The sequence below is a fragment of the Balaenoptera borealis genome (genome assembly GCF_965194805.1).
Source record: "Balaenoptera borealis genome assembly, chromosome: 6".
NCBI classification, from domain to species: Eukaryota; Metazoa; Chordata; class Mammalia; order Artiodactyla; family Balaenopteridae; genus Balaenoptera; species Balaenoptera borealis.
The window spans coordinates 66,261,706-66,277,056 of NC_138863.1; the positions used below are offsets into that span (position 1 = coordinate 66,261,706).

The 15,351-nt window shown below is 35.2% G+C and overlaps 1 protein-coding gene across 2 annotated transcripts in view; it reads left to right on the plus strand.

Moving 5' to 3' along the window:
• Positions 1 to 15,351, plus strand: part of LOC309630242 (sodium channel protein type 1 subunit alpha) — a gene marked incomplete at its 5' end in the record, with an annotated part of 70,116 nt that overhangs the window by 4,280 nt on the left and 50,485 nt on the right. For both annotated transcript variants that reach the window (XM_082395216.1, XM_082395217.1), the window contains 10 exons: positions 615 to 884; positions 4,125 to 4,188; positions 4,725 to 4,866; positions 5,529 to 5,735; positions 7,276 to 7,560; positions 8,529 to 8,876; positions 10,164 to 10,296; positions 11,105 to 11,343; positions 12,740 to 12,913; positions 14,496 to 14,852. In XM_082395216.1, the coding sequence (XP_082251342.1) occupies positions 615 to 884; positions 4,125 to 4,188; positions 4,725 to 4,866; positions 5,529 to 5,735; positions 7,276 to 7,560; positions 8,529 to 8,876; positions 10,164 to 10,296; positions 11,105 to 11,343; positions 12,740 to 12,913; positions 14,496 to 14,852 (2,219 nt within the window). The remainder of the gene's footprint in view (positions 1 to 614; positions 885 to 4,124; positions 4,189 to 4,724; positions 4,867 to 5,528; positions 5,736 to 7,275; positions 7,561 to 8,528; positions 8,877 to 10,163; positions 10,297 to 11,104; positions 11,344 to 12,739; positions 12,914 to 14,495; positions 14,853 to 15,351) is intronic.

Sequence of the window (15,351 nt, forward strand, 5' to 3'; positions counted from 1 at the left end):
GGGTCTGCATGGAGGATTATTATTATTATTATCATTTTTTTTTTTTGGCCGTGCCATGCAGCTTGCAGGATCTTAGTTCTCCAACCAAGGATTGAACTTGGGCCACGGCAGTGAAAGCGCCTAGTCCTAACCACTGGACAGCCAGGGAACTCCCCAAGGAGTTATTATCCTAAAGTGCAATTATACTCCAAACCACTTCCAGTTTTATAGCAAAACCTTTCCTACTTATGAATAGGAATTTTAAAATATTTTTATTCACGTAATTTGTTATAAAACTGACAACTGACCCCAATGAAAGAAAGTATGGGGCAAGTTTCATTAGCAAAATGGAGAAATACAAGACCTTAATATAGGCTTTGTGAAGACCATGAACTTCCAGCTATTTTCTCCCAACCTAATGGGATGTGGATCTTCATTTCATGGTTTAGATTTTTTTACATTTCCAGAGTTTATTTCCATAAGCACTTCAGCCTTCCATGAAGTGTTGCTCTCCCACTAGCATTGCAATCATTTTCAGACTTATTCATGGAGTGTATGTTTTCAAGAAAATTGTGTGAAGCTTTTGGTATTTCAGACATTCTAAGTCTTCATAGTAATAACCTTCTTTCTTTCAGGCCTGAAGACCATCGTAGGGGCCCTGATCCAGTCTGTGAAGAAGCTCTCAGATGTCATGATCCTGACTGTGTTCTGTCTGAGCGTGTTTGCACTGATTGGGCTGCAGCTCTTTATGGGCAACCTGCGGAATAAATGTGTACAATGGCCTCCCACCAATGCTTCCCTGGAGGAACATAGTGTAGAGAAGAATATAACTGTGAATTACAATGGCACACTTGTAAATGAAACTCTCATTGAGTTTGACTGGAAGTCATATATTCAAGATTCAAGTAAGAATTACTGTGATGTAGGTTTATTTTTTCATTGTTGATCGTCTTTCCATCTAGGCATGGAAAATTTTTTAAATGATTGCATAACAGGTTGTGATCTCTTAATCACCTTATAATGGTTTGCACATACATTTAATTATTTTATTGATAACTATGATAACTATTTTATTGATAACCCTATGGGAGGCTGAAAAATTCAGCTAGAAAGAAATTTTCTTAGGATATTGGATTGCTGTACATTCTTCTCTTCACAGTGTACAATGCTGTATATTGTCTCACTTGAGACAATCAAATGACATAAAGTATTTGAAAACCCTTTGTAAACTCCAAAGTATTACGCAAATGTAACCCATTAAACACTAATTGCAGAATGTGTTTTATGTACCAGAAAGTGCACAGGATGCTGGGAAAATAATGGTGATGGCACATGATTCCAGGGTGCTTATAGTTTACCAGGTTATTTTTATTGTTGTGTTATGGAAAGCAAGTGAGACCTAAAGGTTAACGTTATTCTTACATTTGTAGAATAAGAGTTAAAAGTAGTACTACATCAAAGAGAAGAAAATGAGAGTCAACATTTAGGAGAGAGAAATTTAAAATGTCATAAAACTGTGAAGTTATGAGAATCAGTTTATCTTTATTTCAAGAGTTTAGACGAAATAGTCAAACGTTTAAATAGTCTACTCTAGAAGGTTGAAAAAATAATTGGTCTGATATCCTCTTTTTAAAGTGACAATAAAATTAACAATTTCTTTTTCTATCATATAATTTTAGTATCTGCCAGTAGCAATATTTCAAAAGCACAGAGAAAGAACATGACTCATGAAAGGGAATGTCCTTTTAAAGGAAAATATTAAATATGTAAGACTTAGACTCTAGATGTGCTTAAATATAGCTGTATCTATTATTTTAAGGTGATGAGTAATTCTTAGAAAAAAATCAAAGAAGAAAGAAAGTCTTAGTGACTGGTTATGTGGAAGAAGTAGGATTAGTCATAAAGTTTACTTACTGGTGGTTTGATAATTCTTAAAGTAATGATAGCATAATAAAAAAAACTAATCAGTGTCTTTTTATAGTTATAGATCTGGAAAATACCTTGGTTGATACAGATGAACACTTCCATGATGTTAGTGACATGCCAACAAATAATTTGCAAATAATTGTAAATCGCTGGATTAAGAGAAATGCCTTAAGAAAAATACATGTCAGAGGAATACATGAAATGTCCCTTATTCACTTCACATGATCCTTATAAGCCCACTGCTGTCACCAACTCCCTGAAATCTGCTTTTTTTGTTGTTGTTGTTTTAATCTAAGATCAAGGAACTGATTATGAGGATGTCACTTAGGATTTATTCACTCTAGGGAAAATTTATTGGACTCCATTTTTGTTACATTCAAAATAAAAGAAGTCAAGAATATCTGAGGCTATTTTCAGCCCTAAAAATCTGTTTCTTATCATTTTCTCTAATAATATTCCATTTGTTGAACAAAGATTATTTTAAACTAAATGCAAATATAAATAAAATGGTTTACTTTTGAAAGTAATAGAAAATTAAATTTATTAAAATTAAAGATAAACATTATGACTGAAAGTTATATTTTCTCCAGATTAAACTTCTAGATCAGTGAGTTTAATGGACAAAACTTCACTTATAAATATCTGGTACCAAAAATTTGTCCAAGGCTTCCCTGGTGACGCAGTGGTTAAGAATCCGCCTGCCAATGCAGGGGACACGGGTTCGAGCCCTGGTCCGGGAAGATCCCACATGCTGAGGAGTAACTAAGCCCGTGCACCACAACTACTGAGCCTGTGCTCTAGAGCCCCCGAGCCACAACTGCTGAAGCCAGCGAGCCACAACTACTGAAGCCCACACATCTAGAGCCCGTGCTCTGCAACAAGAGAAGCCACCGCAATGAGAAGCCTGCGCACCTCAACAAAGTGTAGCCCCCGCTAGCCGCAACTAGAGAAAGCCTGCGTGCAGCAACGAAGACCCAACACAGCCAAAAATAAATAAATTAAAAAAAAATTTATCCAGAAACTGTCATATTCCTTTCACATTGTTTAATTTCATTTAAAAGTTAAGAAATTGTATCTTAATTTTCTTATGTTCAGAGAAGTAAAGACATTGAAAATTAAAATAGTTCCATTATGTATTTTTGTATCTCTTACAGAACTATATGTAAATTTCTCAGAAGATTTAGCATCTAGAAAATATTTTTCCTACAAAATCCAAAATTGTCCTTTTTACAAAATGACTCTTTAATTCCATGTGTTTCTCTTTTTGTCATCCCTTTACTTATTCATTCAATAAACTTTATTGAAAGGCTACTAGGTCCCAAACACTAGTAATATGGAAATAATTAATGATTAGACATTTTTTTCAAGGAGGAACAGTATTTGTAAGCAAATAATCACAATATAAGACAGTGAATGTAATAATAATGGCTGTACATGTTACTGGTAGCACAGTGAGAGGATTTCTTAATTTTGCCAATCTTTAAGTGGGAAGAAAGTAGAAGCTATCAAGAAATAATTCACAGAGGAAGTGACACTTCAACAGGACATTGAAAGAATCTAACGAATTTGCCAGAGACAGAAAACTTTGAGATAGTGAAATATTCGCCTATAATAATTATTTTAGCTTTAGTACAATATTTAAAATTATTTTTTATTTCACTTGTTTTAGCAGTTGACATGATTTATGCATCTTTTACTATAAGCTGCCTATGATATATTCTATAAGTTGGTAGAATGTAAATTATAATTAATTATTAGTCATTTATAAAGTGTTAAAAAATACAGAAGACAGTTCAGAAAAGTTAAAATCCCTTTATTTTGAAATATGTAGCTGTTTTGAGAAAGCAAAGAAATCCCTGCCATTCTTATCTACTTTTACAGAATGAAATTTTTATTTTTCCTGAGGAGGGTAAAAAAAACACTGATACCTTTTAAAATACTATGTTAGTACCTGTGATTATCACTAATTTTACATTCATAAAGAACAAATGCTTTGTACTATTAACTAAGTATCCAATCTCCTTAATATAATATCTAATATTTAGAGGGAATAATACTTGTGCCTTTGAATAAATTATATAATGTATTTAAAACTATAATAATGTATTTAAAATTATAATAATGTACTTAAATTATGAACTTTAAAAGAGCGGCCTGATCTTATTCTCATTTTGCAACGTCATGCAAATATTCATCATGTGACTTTTTTTCCTAAACAGGATATCATTATTTTCTGGAGGGTTTTTCAGATGCACTACTGTGTGGCAATAGCTCAGATGCTGGGTAAGACAATCATTTGTGTGTGTGTGTGTGTGTATATATATTTTCTCTTTTTTTGTACAAACTGACAGGTAACAGCCAACTAACTTTATTCATACTAATTTGCTATAATTAAAGTTATTTATAAGGTGAGGGATTATTTAGATATTAGACAAGCTTTCATGTTTCATAAAACAAGAAGTTATACTTTAGCTCTAATGCTGTTTCCCTTAGATGAGTACGTTTGAGCTATGAGATGACTCTGGATTATCCACGGTAGGAAAATGAACTAGACATATGTTAACACACTAATTACCAACAGAAAATAGTTTTGTAAAATATCACTAGAAATGCTATGCAATATTTTAATGATGATGTCAAGTGGATAGTAAAATTATGTTAAGTCAAAAGTTGGGAAATGTATTAATTGCTTATTTATCATACTTTTATCCCTTGAAATAGCAAATCTTCCTGGCTAGACAATATCATAAGTATAGCACGCTACCAGAATAAAAAGACAGCAGAACTTCTTATAATACTTTCTTTTGCCACGTTTACAGCCAATGTCCAGAAGGATACATGTGTGTGAAAGCTGGTAGAAATCCCAATTACGGCTACACAAGCTTCGATACCTTCAGTTGGGCTTTTTTGTCCCTGTTTCGACTGATGACTCAGGACTTCTGGGAAAATCTTTACCAACTGGTGAGAACCTAAAGAGACACATATTGTGTTTAATTGGAAGTATATAAGAAAACCAGCTTAGTTATGAAATCCAAACCACACCATAATATAATGGAAAGAGCGGAGCTTAAAATCAGATTTGACTTTCTTTACCCTATTGATTATAACACACATTAAGCATAGCAATGCCAGGAGCAGCAATTCTCTCTCAGTTCCCCTTGGCTCAAAACCTATTTCCCACCCTTCCCAGACACAGATCCTCCTAAACAGAAGGCATATATTCCCCTCAACTCTGTTTACCCGCTCAAGTATCATCCTTCAGGTGGCAGGTGATGAAAATGAATAAGCAGATGTAGAAGGATAACTTTGGTCTCTTCCTTAACTTTATTCAAAGCCTCAGCTCTTTGATGGAGATCTCCATGGTACTTTATTTGACTCTGCTTTATTCCTGATAAATCCAAGAATTCCCTCCTACACATCAGAATGTTGAATGCATGAGTTAGGGGAGAAGGAAGAGGATGATGTTAAAGAAACAGACAGTCAACGAGGTAGGAGGGGCTGTGAACGTCATAATTATTATTTATATCAGAGTCCTATAAGACACACAGTAAGTTGGAGACAGGTAAAGCCACCCGTTAGTGAAATAATATTGAAAAAAATAATTCTGGTGTTCTTATTTTCAGACATTACGTGCTGCTGGAAAAACATACATGATATTTTTTGTGCTGGTCATTTTCTTGGGCTCATTCTATCTAATAAATTTGATCCTGGCTGTGGTAGCCATGGCCTATGAGGAACAGAATCAGGCCACCTTAGAAGAGGCAGAACAGAAAGAGGCTGAATTTCAGCAGATGCTTGAACAGCTTAAAAAGCAACAGGAAGCAGCTCAGGTAAATTCACCAAATCAACTCAGGTAAATTCACCAAATCAAATATGTCCTGTCTCATGGTACAAACCTTCTTTATTGTTTTGGTTGTTACAAAAATACTGGAGAGAAAGTGAGAGACAGATAATTGTTTGTACTTAAGAGAAGCTGGTAGTATAGGGGATTAGTAAGGATTTCTACATTGTTTTGATCATCTTTAAGTCATTTAGTTTAATTATTCTAAGATGTTTACGATATGGACCACAATAGAACTCTCTCATGCTATTTTAATCATCTTAAAATTTTAGAATACAAGGGAAAATGTGATTTTGGGGTCTTCTCAGGTGAGACACTTACTGAATGAGTATACTGGCATTAGAAGAAAATCCTAAGAAATCATCTTTTCTTAGAAAAAATTTTATTGGTTATTATATAAAAAGATGTTCATGTGGTTCTTAGAAGATTGTCTATTACTTTCTTTAACCAAAAATATATTGTCTTGTAATGTGGTTGCTTAATTGCCTTTCTTACATAAATAAGAAAGTGATCAAATAATGTAATGTTCTCTGATACAGCAGTATCCAATAGGCATATGAAAGTCACCAATTTTATGGAGATCAGGGAACCTAAGAATTACTTGTTCTTGTCGTGAGGTGTCAGTACTCACAGTACAACAAAATGCCCTTCTTATCACTTCCATCTTTCCTTACTCTTTCCGTTCAGCATCGAAACTCACTGTCTTTACTAAAGAAGAAAGTTGTTTGGGGAGTATTAATTTATTTGCAAGAGTCCTTGTATTGAGAGTACTCTTGGAACAATGACAATAATCAAAAAGTGCCAGCCTAGGGCTAGTACAAGTTGTGATCAAAAAGCATTGCTTTCATCCCATGACCATGTGGCCAGCAAGAACCAGTGCCGACTTAAAGAAGCTGGGGATGGTCTTTGGAGAACTGAACGTCTTGTCTTGCTTAGCCGAAACTTCTGACCCTCCCTTCTCCAGTCTTCTGAATAGAGTATTGTGGAGGGGGTAAGGAAGGGATTTTATCACCTTCCATAAATTTGATTGATAATATTGTGAGAGTATTGGACAACCCTGTTTCAATAACTGGAAAGAGGATCTCAGCTCTTTATCTCATTCCTCCTATCTTTGGATTAGACCCCAAGTTACTGATCAGCTTTTCTTCCATGCTCCAGTTTTTTTTCAGTGAAAAAAAAAAAAAAAAAAACAGTGCTAATTAGATACCAATTTTTAGAGTAAATCAAATCCCAAAAGTAATATGAATTTGTGTTCTTGTCATTGTCTGATGGATCCTTTTGAATACGCAGTCTGTAAAACATCATACAAATGTAATCAATGTTAGCACAAAGGAAACCAAATTAACTCTAAAAGCCTTTATTAGATGGAAAGAAAAAAAATTCTCTTTTATACTTGCAGAGTTTCTTCGATGTAAGATTAGCTGGAGTCAGCTAAATTATTTTTAAAATGCTTTGCAAATGCTTTAGCTATTTTTTTAAAGGTGAAGTCTTCTCTAGCTCCATGCTAAGACCATTTCTCCTCAATGTAGCAGGCAGCGGCTGTAACTGCCTCAGTGCGTTCCAGGGACCCTAGTGCAGCAGGCGGGCTCTCAGACAGCTCCTCTGAAGCCTCCAAGTTGAGTTCCAAGAGTGCAAAGGAAAGAAGAAATCGGAGAAAGAAAAGAAAACAGAAAGAGCAGTCTGGTGGAGAAGAGAAAGATGACGATGAATTCCATAAATCTGAATCCGAAGACAGCATCAGGAGGAAAGGGTTTCGCTTCTCCATAGAAGGGAATCGGTTGACGTACGAAAAGAGGTACTCCTCCCCACACCAGGTATGGCACTGCTGAGTTAAATGATGCATGGATGGAAATTAGAACACGGAAGAGAGGGGGAGGAATTAAACACAACTTATGAATTTTTATCAACTGAATTGACTGCTGTGTTTATTATATTTAAACCTATCCTTTCTGTACATAGTTATGAGAAAATCTTAGTTTGCACACGTAAATCTACAGCGGGGTGTAGTTGAGATAACACTGCATTGAAAGTCAGGAGACCCGGATTCTCACCTGAACCTGTCTGCTGGTACTTGTTGTAACTAATGACATTTCATCTTTCTGGTTTGCAGCCTTTTTAATGAGAAAAAAAAATGTAGATAACTGATCAGTAATGTCTTTTTGGTTATTTTATATATTTTTTTACCTCTGACTACTTTATAAACTATCATGCATGCTTCTGAAAATATTAGTCACGGTATACTTTATCAAAAAGCACATCACTCTGAATTTCAGAAGTCTTCAAGTTCCAACAACACTGTGCCTTTTAGCTGCAACAAGAACAATAATTAATTTAAAGTGATTTTAGAAAGACGGACTAAAACAATTTGTGAAAAGTGTTAGAATTTCTTGAAGGGAAAGAGCAACGGAAACAAATGTGCCCCTGTTAAGGTCATGCTACTGATATTTATTGAGTGTTTACAATGTCCATAGTAAGGTACTAAAGATGCTTGCTTTTGAATATGAAATATGGTGGTTCAGGGTTTTGTTTTTCAATATCTTTAAGTTGCGATCTGTCTCCCCAGTCATTAATCTCAAGGGCTAGAAACCGTCTCTTAGAAAAGTAATTTAATTTAATCCGAATGCACATAAAATGAGAATGTTAATCAAAAAAGAATGAGTCACATTCTGTTTTGAATGCTGAAGTCCCCTTCAACTTAATCTTGCAAAATAAAAGCACATTCCAAATGGCCATATTAATATGATTTTATTTTATTTTATTTTTTTTGGTTTCAAACTTTTAGTCTTTGTTGAGCATCCGTGGCTCCTTATTTTCTCCAAGGCGAAATAGCAGAACAAGCCTTTTCAGCTTCAGAGGGCGAGCAAAGGATGTGGGATCAGAGAATGACTTTGCTGATGACGAACACAGCACCTTCGAGGATAATGAAAGCCGCAGAGACTCCTTATTTGTGCCCCGACGACATGGAGAGCGACGCAACAGTAACCTGAGTCAGACCAGTAGGTCATCCCGGATGCTGGCCGTGTTTCCAGCCAATGGGAAGATGCACAGCACTGTGGATTGCAATGGTGTGGTTTCCTTGGTTGGTGGACCTTCAGTTCCTACATCGCCTGTTGGACAGCTTCTACCAGAGGTGATAATAGATAAGCCAGCTACTGATGACAATGTAAGGAAGTTTTAAATAGTTCAGGCATGGCTGGCCCATTATTGCTGCCCCAGCCAGTGTTTCTACAGAAGGGAACCCCTTGAGAATGATTCCTGGTTGGTCAAGCTGTGAATGCACCTGCATCTTTTAATATCTTTAAGAGAGTATCCACCTAAAACTTAAGGCCTCAGCACCTTCTTGCATAACACCTGAATGCATTTACTTATTAAACGTGCTAAGGATAAATTAAACACAATAGGAAATGACTGCTTCCAGTTGGAGGATTTGCTATATACCCATGCTGAACTTAGACAGCAGGACATCCTCTAAAGCTCTGGTGTAAGAGTAAATGAACGATTCTTATGTTTAACTGTAACGGGTGTATAATAAATCTTTCAAACGAATTCTTCAATATAGCTCTGCTTTAGTTTAGAAGATTTTCAAGAACACTGTGCCTGAATAGATAGCTTCAATATTATCTTAAAATTTCTAGTACTCATATTTGTCTTACTAAAAGAAAAATGCTGATATAGGTCTTCTCAAAACTAATCTAAATGAAGAGACACAAAAAAATATTAATACAGGCAGATAAAAGAATTGTCTGTGTACAAAGGTAAGTTATGTGTTTGTGAATGTATACCCAGATGAGGAATTTCTAAACACATGCTGCCTCTTATTAGACTTGGAAATATATCAGCATGGTGAGGCATGACTAAGTCAGAATTAGGTGACTTATTGCTTTGGTACCCTGGATGAAACTGTTGTCCATGCAGCATGTGTTGTTGTTTTTTTAACCTACAGTTTGTGTTGTCAATGATCATCTATGTCTTGTGTCCAGAAAATGAGATGGCAGCTACGAGTGTCGTAATTATTTGTATTTCTTTAAAAATAAAGGGCTACCTTCTCAACATAAAATGCCTTGATCATTTAGATGTCATTTCAAGTTACTACTTTTTACTATTAGTTCAGAAATAAGGAAATTGTTAAATATGTCTCTCACAAATTTATCAATCATATACAAATTACATTATGTCTCATAAAATTATGAAATCAGAGGGTTAAAAAAAAACCCCTCAGTTTTTGCTGTATGAGTAAATGGTTAACAGTTTGGACATTCCAGGCTAATGATACAATAAGTCAGCAATATCTGCCATCACCAATTAAATATGAACGTGCATGTCGCATGTGTTTCATGAATTTCACAGTGTCACATTGGTTGTTCACTTATCATATTGCTCAAGTTAATCATTTAATACATTAGCATTTTCTTTACAGGGAACAACCACTGAAACTGAAATGAGAAAGAGAAGGTCAAGTTCTTTTCATGTTTCCATGGACTTTCTAGAAGATCCTACTCAAAGGCAAAGAGCAATGAGCATAGCCAGCATTTTAACAAATACAGTAGAAGGTTTGTAACAAATTCCATTTCCGTTTCAGTTGTTTTCACTGAGCTTATATCGTCTCATTCGAAACGAATGTCTCTGTGAGTTGGAAGCAGTGTATTCTAAAGAGAACATAATAGGTCTTATTTAAGAGTTATTTGTTATACCTACTCCTGTATTCTAGAAGCTTTTTAAAAAGTTACTTAAATTCTGTGAGATTGAAACTAAAGAATGTATCCTGTGTGTGGCAACTCCTTGAAAATGCAGACTAAAGCATTTCTGTTAGGGGTTTCTAATCCCATTAGCCATGGTGTTCCTCTCTTCTGTTCCACTTAGCGTAGGACTTCCTAAATACTCTCAAGATTGGAGGGGAGGAGTGGGTCATTCTCACAAAATAAAAACAAATTAAAAAGATGATTCTTGGCTCTACCCTATCTCTCTGTCCTATCTCTTATAGCCTGAGGATGACACCATAGCCAGACATTAACATAGGATTACACACTGTCTACACTACTCCAACCCATATTCCTATTGAGACTTTATTTAAAAGACCATTCACTTAACTTAAGGCAAAGTGTGGAACCACAGTATCAATGCATAAGAGAAGAAAACCATTCTTTGCTACCTCTGTTCTATGTTTATGTGTGAAGAAATATTTTGGGCCGTCTAAAGATTAAATTGTATAGTTTTTTAAAAATCAAGTATAAAAGAGGTTGACTGTCACAAATGGAAATGCGTTGGTTACTAAAAAGAAGTCTAGTGGATTTGAAAGGAATATATGTGTGTAAAAATATCTTTTGGTGGTTGTTTTTAATTTATTTTTTTTAAATCTAGAACTTGAAGAATCCAGGCAGAAATGCCCACCCTGTTGGTATAAATTTTCCAACATGTTCTTAATCTGGGACTGTTCGCCATATTGGTTAAAAGTGAAACATATTGTCAACCTGGTTGTGATGGACCCATTTGTTGACCTGGCCATCACCATCTGTATTGTCTTAAATACTCTGTTCATGGCCATGGAGCACTATCCCATGACGGACCATTTCAATAATGTGCTTACAGTAGGAAACTTGGTAAGCATATTGGAAGGTAAATGTGTTCAGTCTTCAAACTTTCTGTTTGAGAAACTCTTTACATTTAATAGCTTATAGCAGTCTTTCCACCACCCTTTCTACTTCCTGGCTCCCAAAAGATGGGAATTATATCTAGCTGGATATATCCTACTTTTGCCAAAAATAACAGCCCTTAAGATCAAAGCAGAAACTGAGAAAGAGAGTAATAGGCACAGGCCTGCAGTACTACTTGAAAAGTCAATATTGATATTTATAACTATTTCAAGGTACAGAAGCAGTCCATAGTTTAAGGACACACTTTCTGAAATGATGTTATCACAGTTTCCCTACCTGTAGAAGGCTAAAATAAAATTGCAGATCTTTTTATCTTGCTTAGTCATCATCATTATAAGCAATAGTTTAACAACTCAAAAATGTCTCCAGCTTTTCCGCTTCCAGGATCTAGGTAGACCATGCATTGTTTAATCCATCTATTTTAGATCAAAACCATAAAATATTGAAAACGTCCAGTACATTTTGTGTATTATATGATTAACAGCGCCACTTTTGGTGAAGGTTGCCACTAAATTCTTTCTCTTCTGTGCTTAAAAAACATAAAGTGTTTGTCTGTTGACTCAACATAGGAATATTAGCTTTTATTTGCTGAAAGAATGGTCTCTAAAATAATGTATGCATTTTCCATAATATTTGTTTTAGGGTTTAAGGTTTTTGATGGTGGAAAGCAAATCATGTAAAGCATCCTGAATTACAGTATTTCTATTTTTTAAGCTTTAGTATTTATATAAGTTTAACCAAAAAGTTTGTTCGGATTTTTCCGTAAGATGTTACGTAAGAGGATTGGCCAACCCAATACTATGGAAGTAAATTAATTTTTTTCATGTGTATAACAAATACTGATAATAGTAATGCACATATTATAATATAGATACATATGTATAATGACAACTATCTGATTAGAGGGAAATGTGAATAAGCTTATAGATACGTAAAACTGTTTATGGGAAAATCTTGTCAGTAGCTGTGCTGTATGAAGTCTGAAGGAAAATGCAGTTTGATGTGATGGAAAGAACAGTGGTTAAAAATAGATTTGCTCTCGATCCTAGTTTTGCCGTTTTCTAGCTGATATTCGGCAAGTCATTGCACCCATCTGAAGACCTGTTTCCTCATCTGTAAAGTCATGGTTATAATACCTGCATTACGTGTTTAATAGCGTTTCTGTTGAGGATAAAATGAAATAACTTATATGAGAGCTTTTCATCAACTATAAATTACTATGCAAATGTAAGCTAGTAATATAATCATTACTAGTATAAACATTTTGTTCTAAGAGCAAATATTATGTCATTCTACTTTATCATTATCTGATGGAATTAGAGTAACTTTGTTTTGATCTTAGGTTTTCACTGGGATCTTTACAGCAGAAATGTTTCTGAAAATTATTGCCATGGATCCTTACTATTATTTCCAAGAAGGCTGGAATATCTTTGATGGTTTTATTGTAACGCTTAGCCTGGTAGAACTTGGCCTGGCCAACGTGGAAGGATTATCAGTTCTCCGTTCATTCCGATTGGTAAAGCAAAACAAAACAAAACAGCACAAAGACAAAAACCTTTCCAACAAGCATCATAGGTTTTGCATCATAGGTTTTACCACACACCATTAACATTTAAAGTTTTTGTGTAACATTTGCATTGTCAAAAACAGTCCCTAAATGGAAAAAAAATTGTTCCCACTTATTTAGAAAAAACTTTATTGCAAAAATCCTAGTCACATAAAGTTTCATATATTGCTTAGTTACCATTCTGACTAAGTATTATTTCTAGAGATGACTACAGTTAATATTTCTGGATCTAAGAAAATATTTTAATGAAAATGTACCACATTTTAATAGTGCTTTGAAAATATAAACACCCTTTTATAGTGGTGGATGGCAATCAGATATAAGATGTGCATGTAGAAATTCTTCCTAATTCTACCTCTGGAAAATATGCTCCTTCCCAAAATCAGACAAGAGAAATCTGTAGGATTACTTGCTATGTCCACTGATTCACATATATGTCCTTGCAAATCAGGGAAAGAATTATAAAGTCATGGGAAGTATTCCAGGGTTTTAAATGCAGGTGCATCTAGCTATGTCAGTGCTCCAAAGGAACATTATGAATAATAAACACTTTTCTCTACTTATAGCAGGGCTCAATGTGATGTTACTTTGCATGCTATTGACAAATGAGTATCTTTGAGCAGAGATCATCGAGATCAGATGTTAGTATTAGTTTCAGACCTGGTATGCCTTACAACCACCTTCACAAAACAAATTAAGGACAGTTGGTCCCCAAGTAATCATTAAAAATTCACTCTCAGGGAAAATGATCTCAGGGTTAAAATATGGAAGAATCAGATTCTTCCTAGGGGGGTCCAAAAATTAGCCATGCACCTGAAAGTGATCAAGGGCAGGGCAGATGTTGTAAGAGAGTCTTTTTGTTTTGGTTTTTTTGTTTGTTTTGTTTTGTTTTTAGATAAGAAGCTCCCTATGGGACAACCTTTACTTCTTATTTGGTAAAGTGCAACATTTGCTCACAGCTCTCTGTCCTTGATAGATTAGGAAATGTGTCTTGGAGTTAAGACAAGCACTGCCACAAAGACATCCAGACAGCCTGCTCTCCATGCCTTTTGCTTAGGAGAGTGGTGCTATGACAGTGCAGTGGCCCCAGGTCATTTCTAATTGGTTAAGGTCCAGAGGTGGACAGATTTAAAAGTTTGGAAAGCAAAGTGCAAGAATGCAAGGTGGCTCTTGCATATTTCCCCAGTGAAGATTGGTAGATTGTAAGTTCTGCAATCAGTAGTGGTCCAGGATATCCACTAGCTTTTTTTTTTTAATGTCTTTTGTTATAGATATATCTTTCTTATTGAGGTATAATTGATATAACGTTATATTAGTTTCAGGTATACAACATATGATCCAATATTTGTATATATTGCAAAATGATCACTACAGTAAGTCCAGTTAACATCCATCACCATGCTTAGTTATAACATCTGCATAGCAGATGTTGTAAGAAATTCAATTTTAATCACTTCTTAGTAAACCTCAATATATGTAATGCTTTTAAAGATTGATCATAATAATATACATTATTTTTTTTATTTTCCAGCTTCGAGTTTTCAAGTTGGCAAAATCTTGGCCAACGTTAAATATGCTAATAAAGATCATCGGCAATTCAGTGGGGGCTCTGGGAAATCTAACCTTGGTGTTGGCCATCATCGTCTTCATTTTTGCTGTGGTCGGCATGCAACTCTTTGGTAAAAGCTACAAAGATTGTGTCTGCAAGATTTCCAGTGATTGTGAACTCCCACGCTGGCACATGAATGACTTCTTCCACTCCTTCCTGATTGTGTTCCGAGTGCTGTGTGGAGAGTGGATAGAGACCATGTGGGACTGCATGGAGGTCGCCGGTCAAGCCATGTGCCTTACTGTCTTCATGATGGTCATGGTCATTGGAAACCTGGTGGTATGTACCCATTTAAGAAGTGTGTTTCAGAAATACATTAAGAGCATAATGAAATGATGACCATTTTGTCCAAAACAAAGACTATGATCATTAATTTTAAAAGTCTCTTACCTTTGATACACTTACAGCCTCACTTTGACAACACAACCATATAGCAGTGACCATACAATATTTATACTCAACTCCATTTTGTCAATCATTTTATCACGTTTATTATGTGAATTCCAATAGAGTATCATATTGAAGACAGGTCTAGTAGGAAATGTTGGGAACATTTCATAAATTCAGATCCAAGGAAGGGAGAAGTCTGAAGAATAAACTTAGAGAAAGCCCAATCTTACTTGCCAGTATAGGACTAAAAAGTGGTGCCTTTAAATGTTCCTAGTTATTTCACCTTTTCCTTGCCCATTCATGGTAGATAGCATTCAGTCACTCTATGTCATATGGCAGATGCATGAACCAACCTGGATTAACCAATCCTTTAGTGGCTCTATTAACC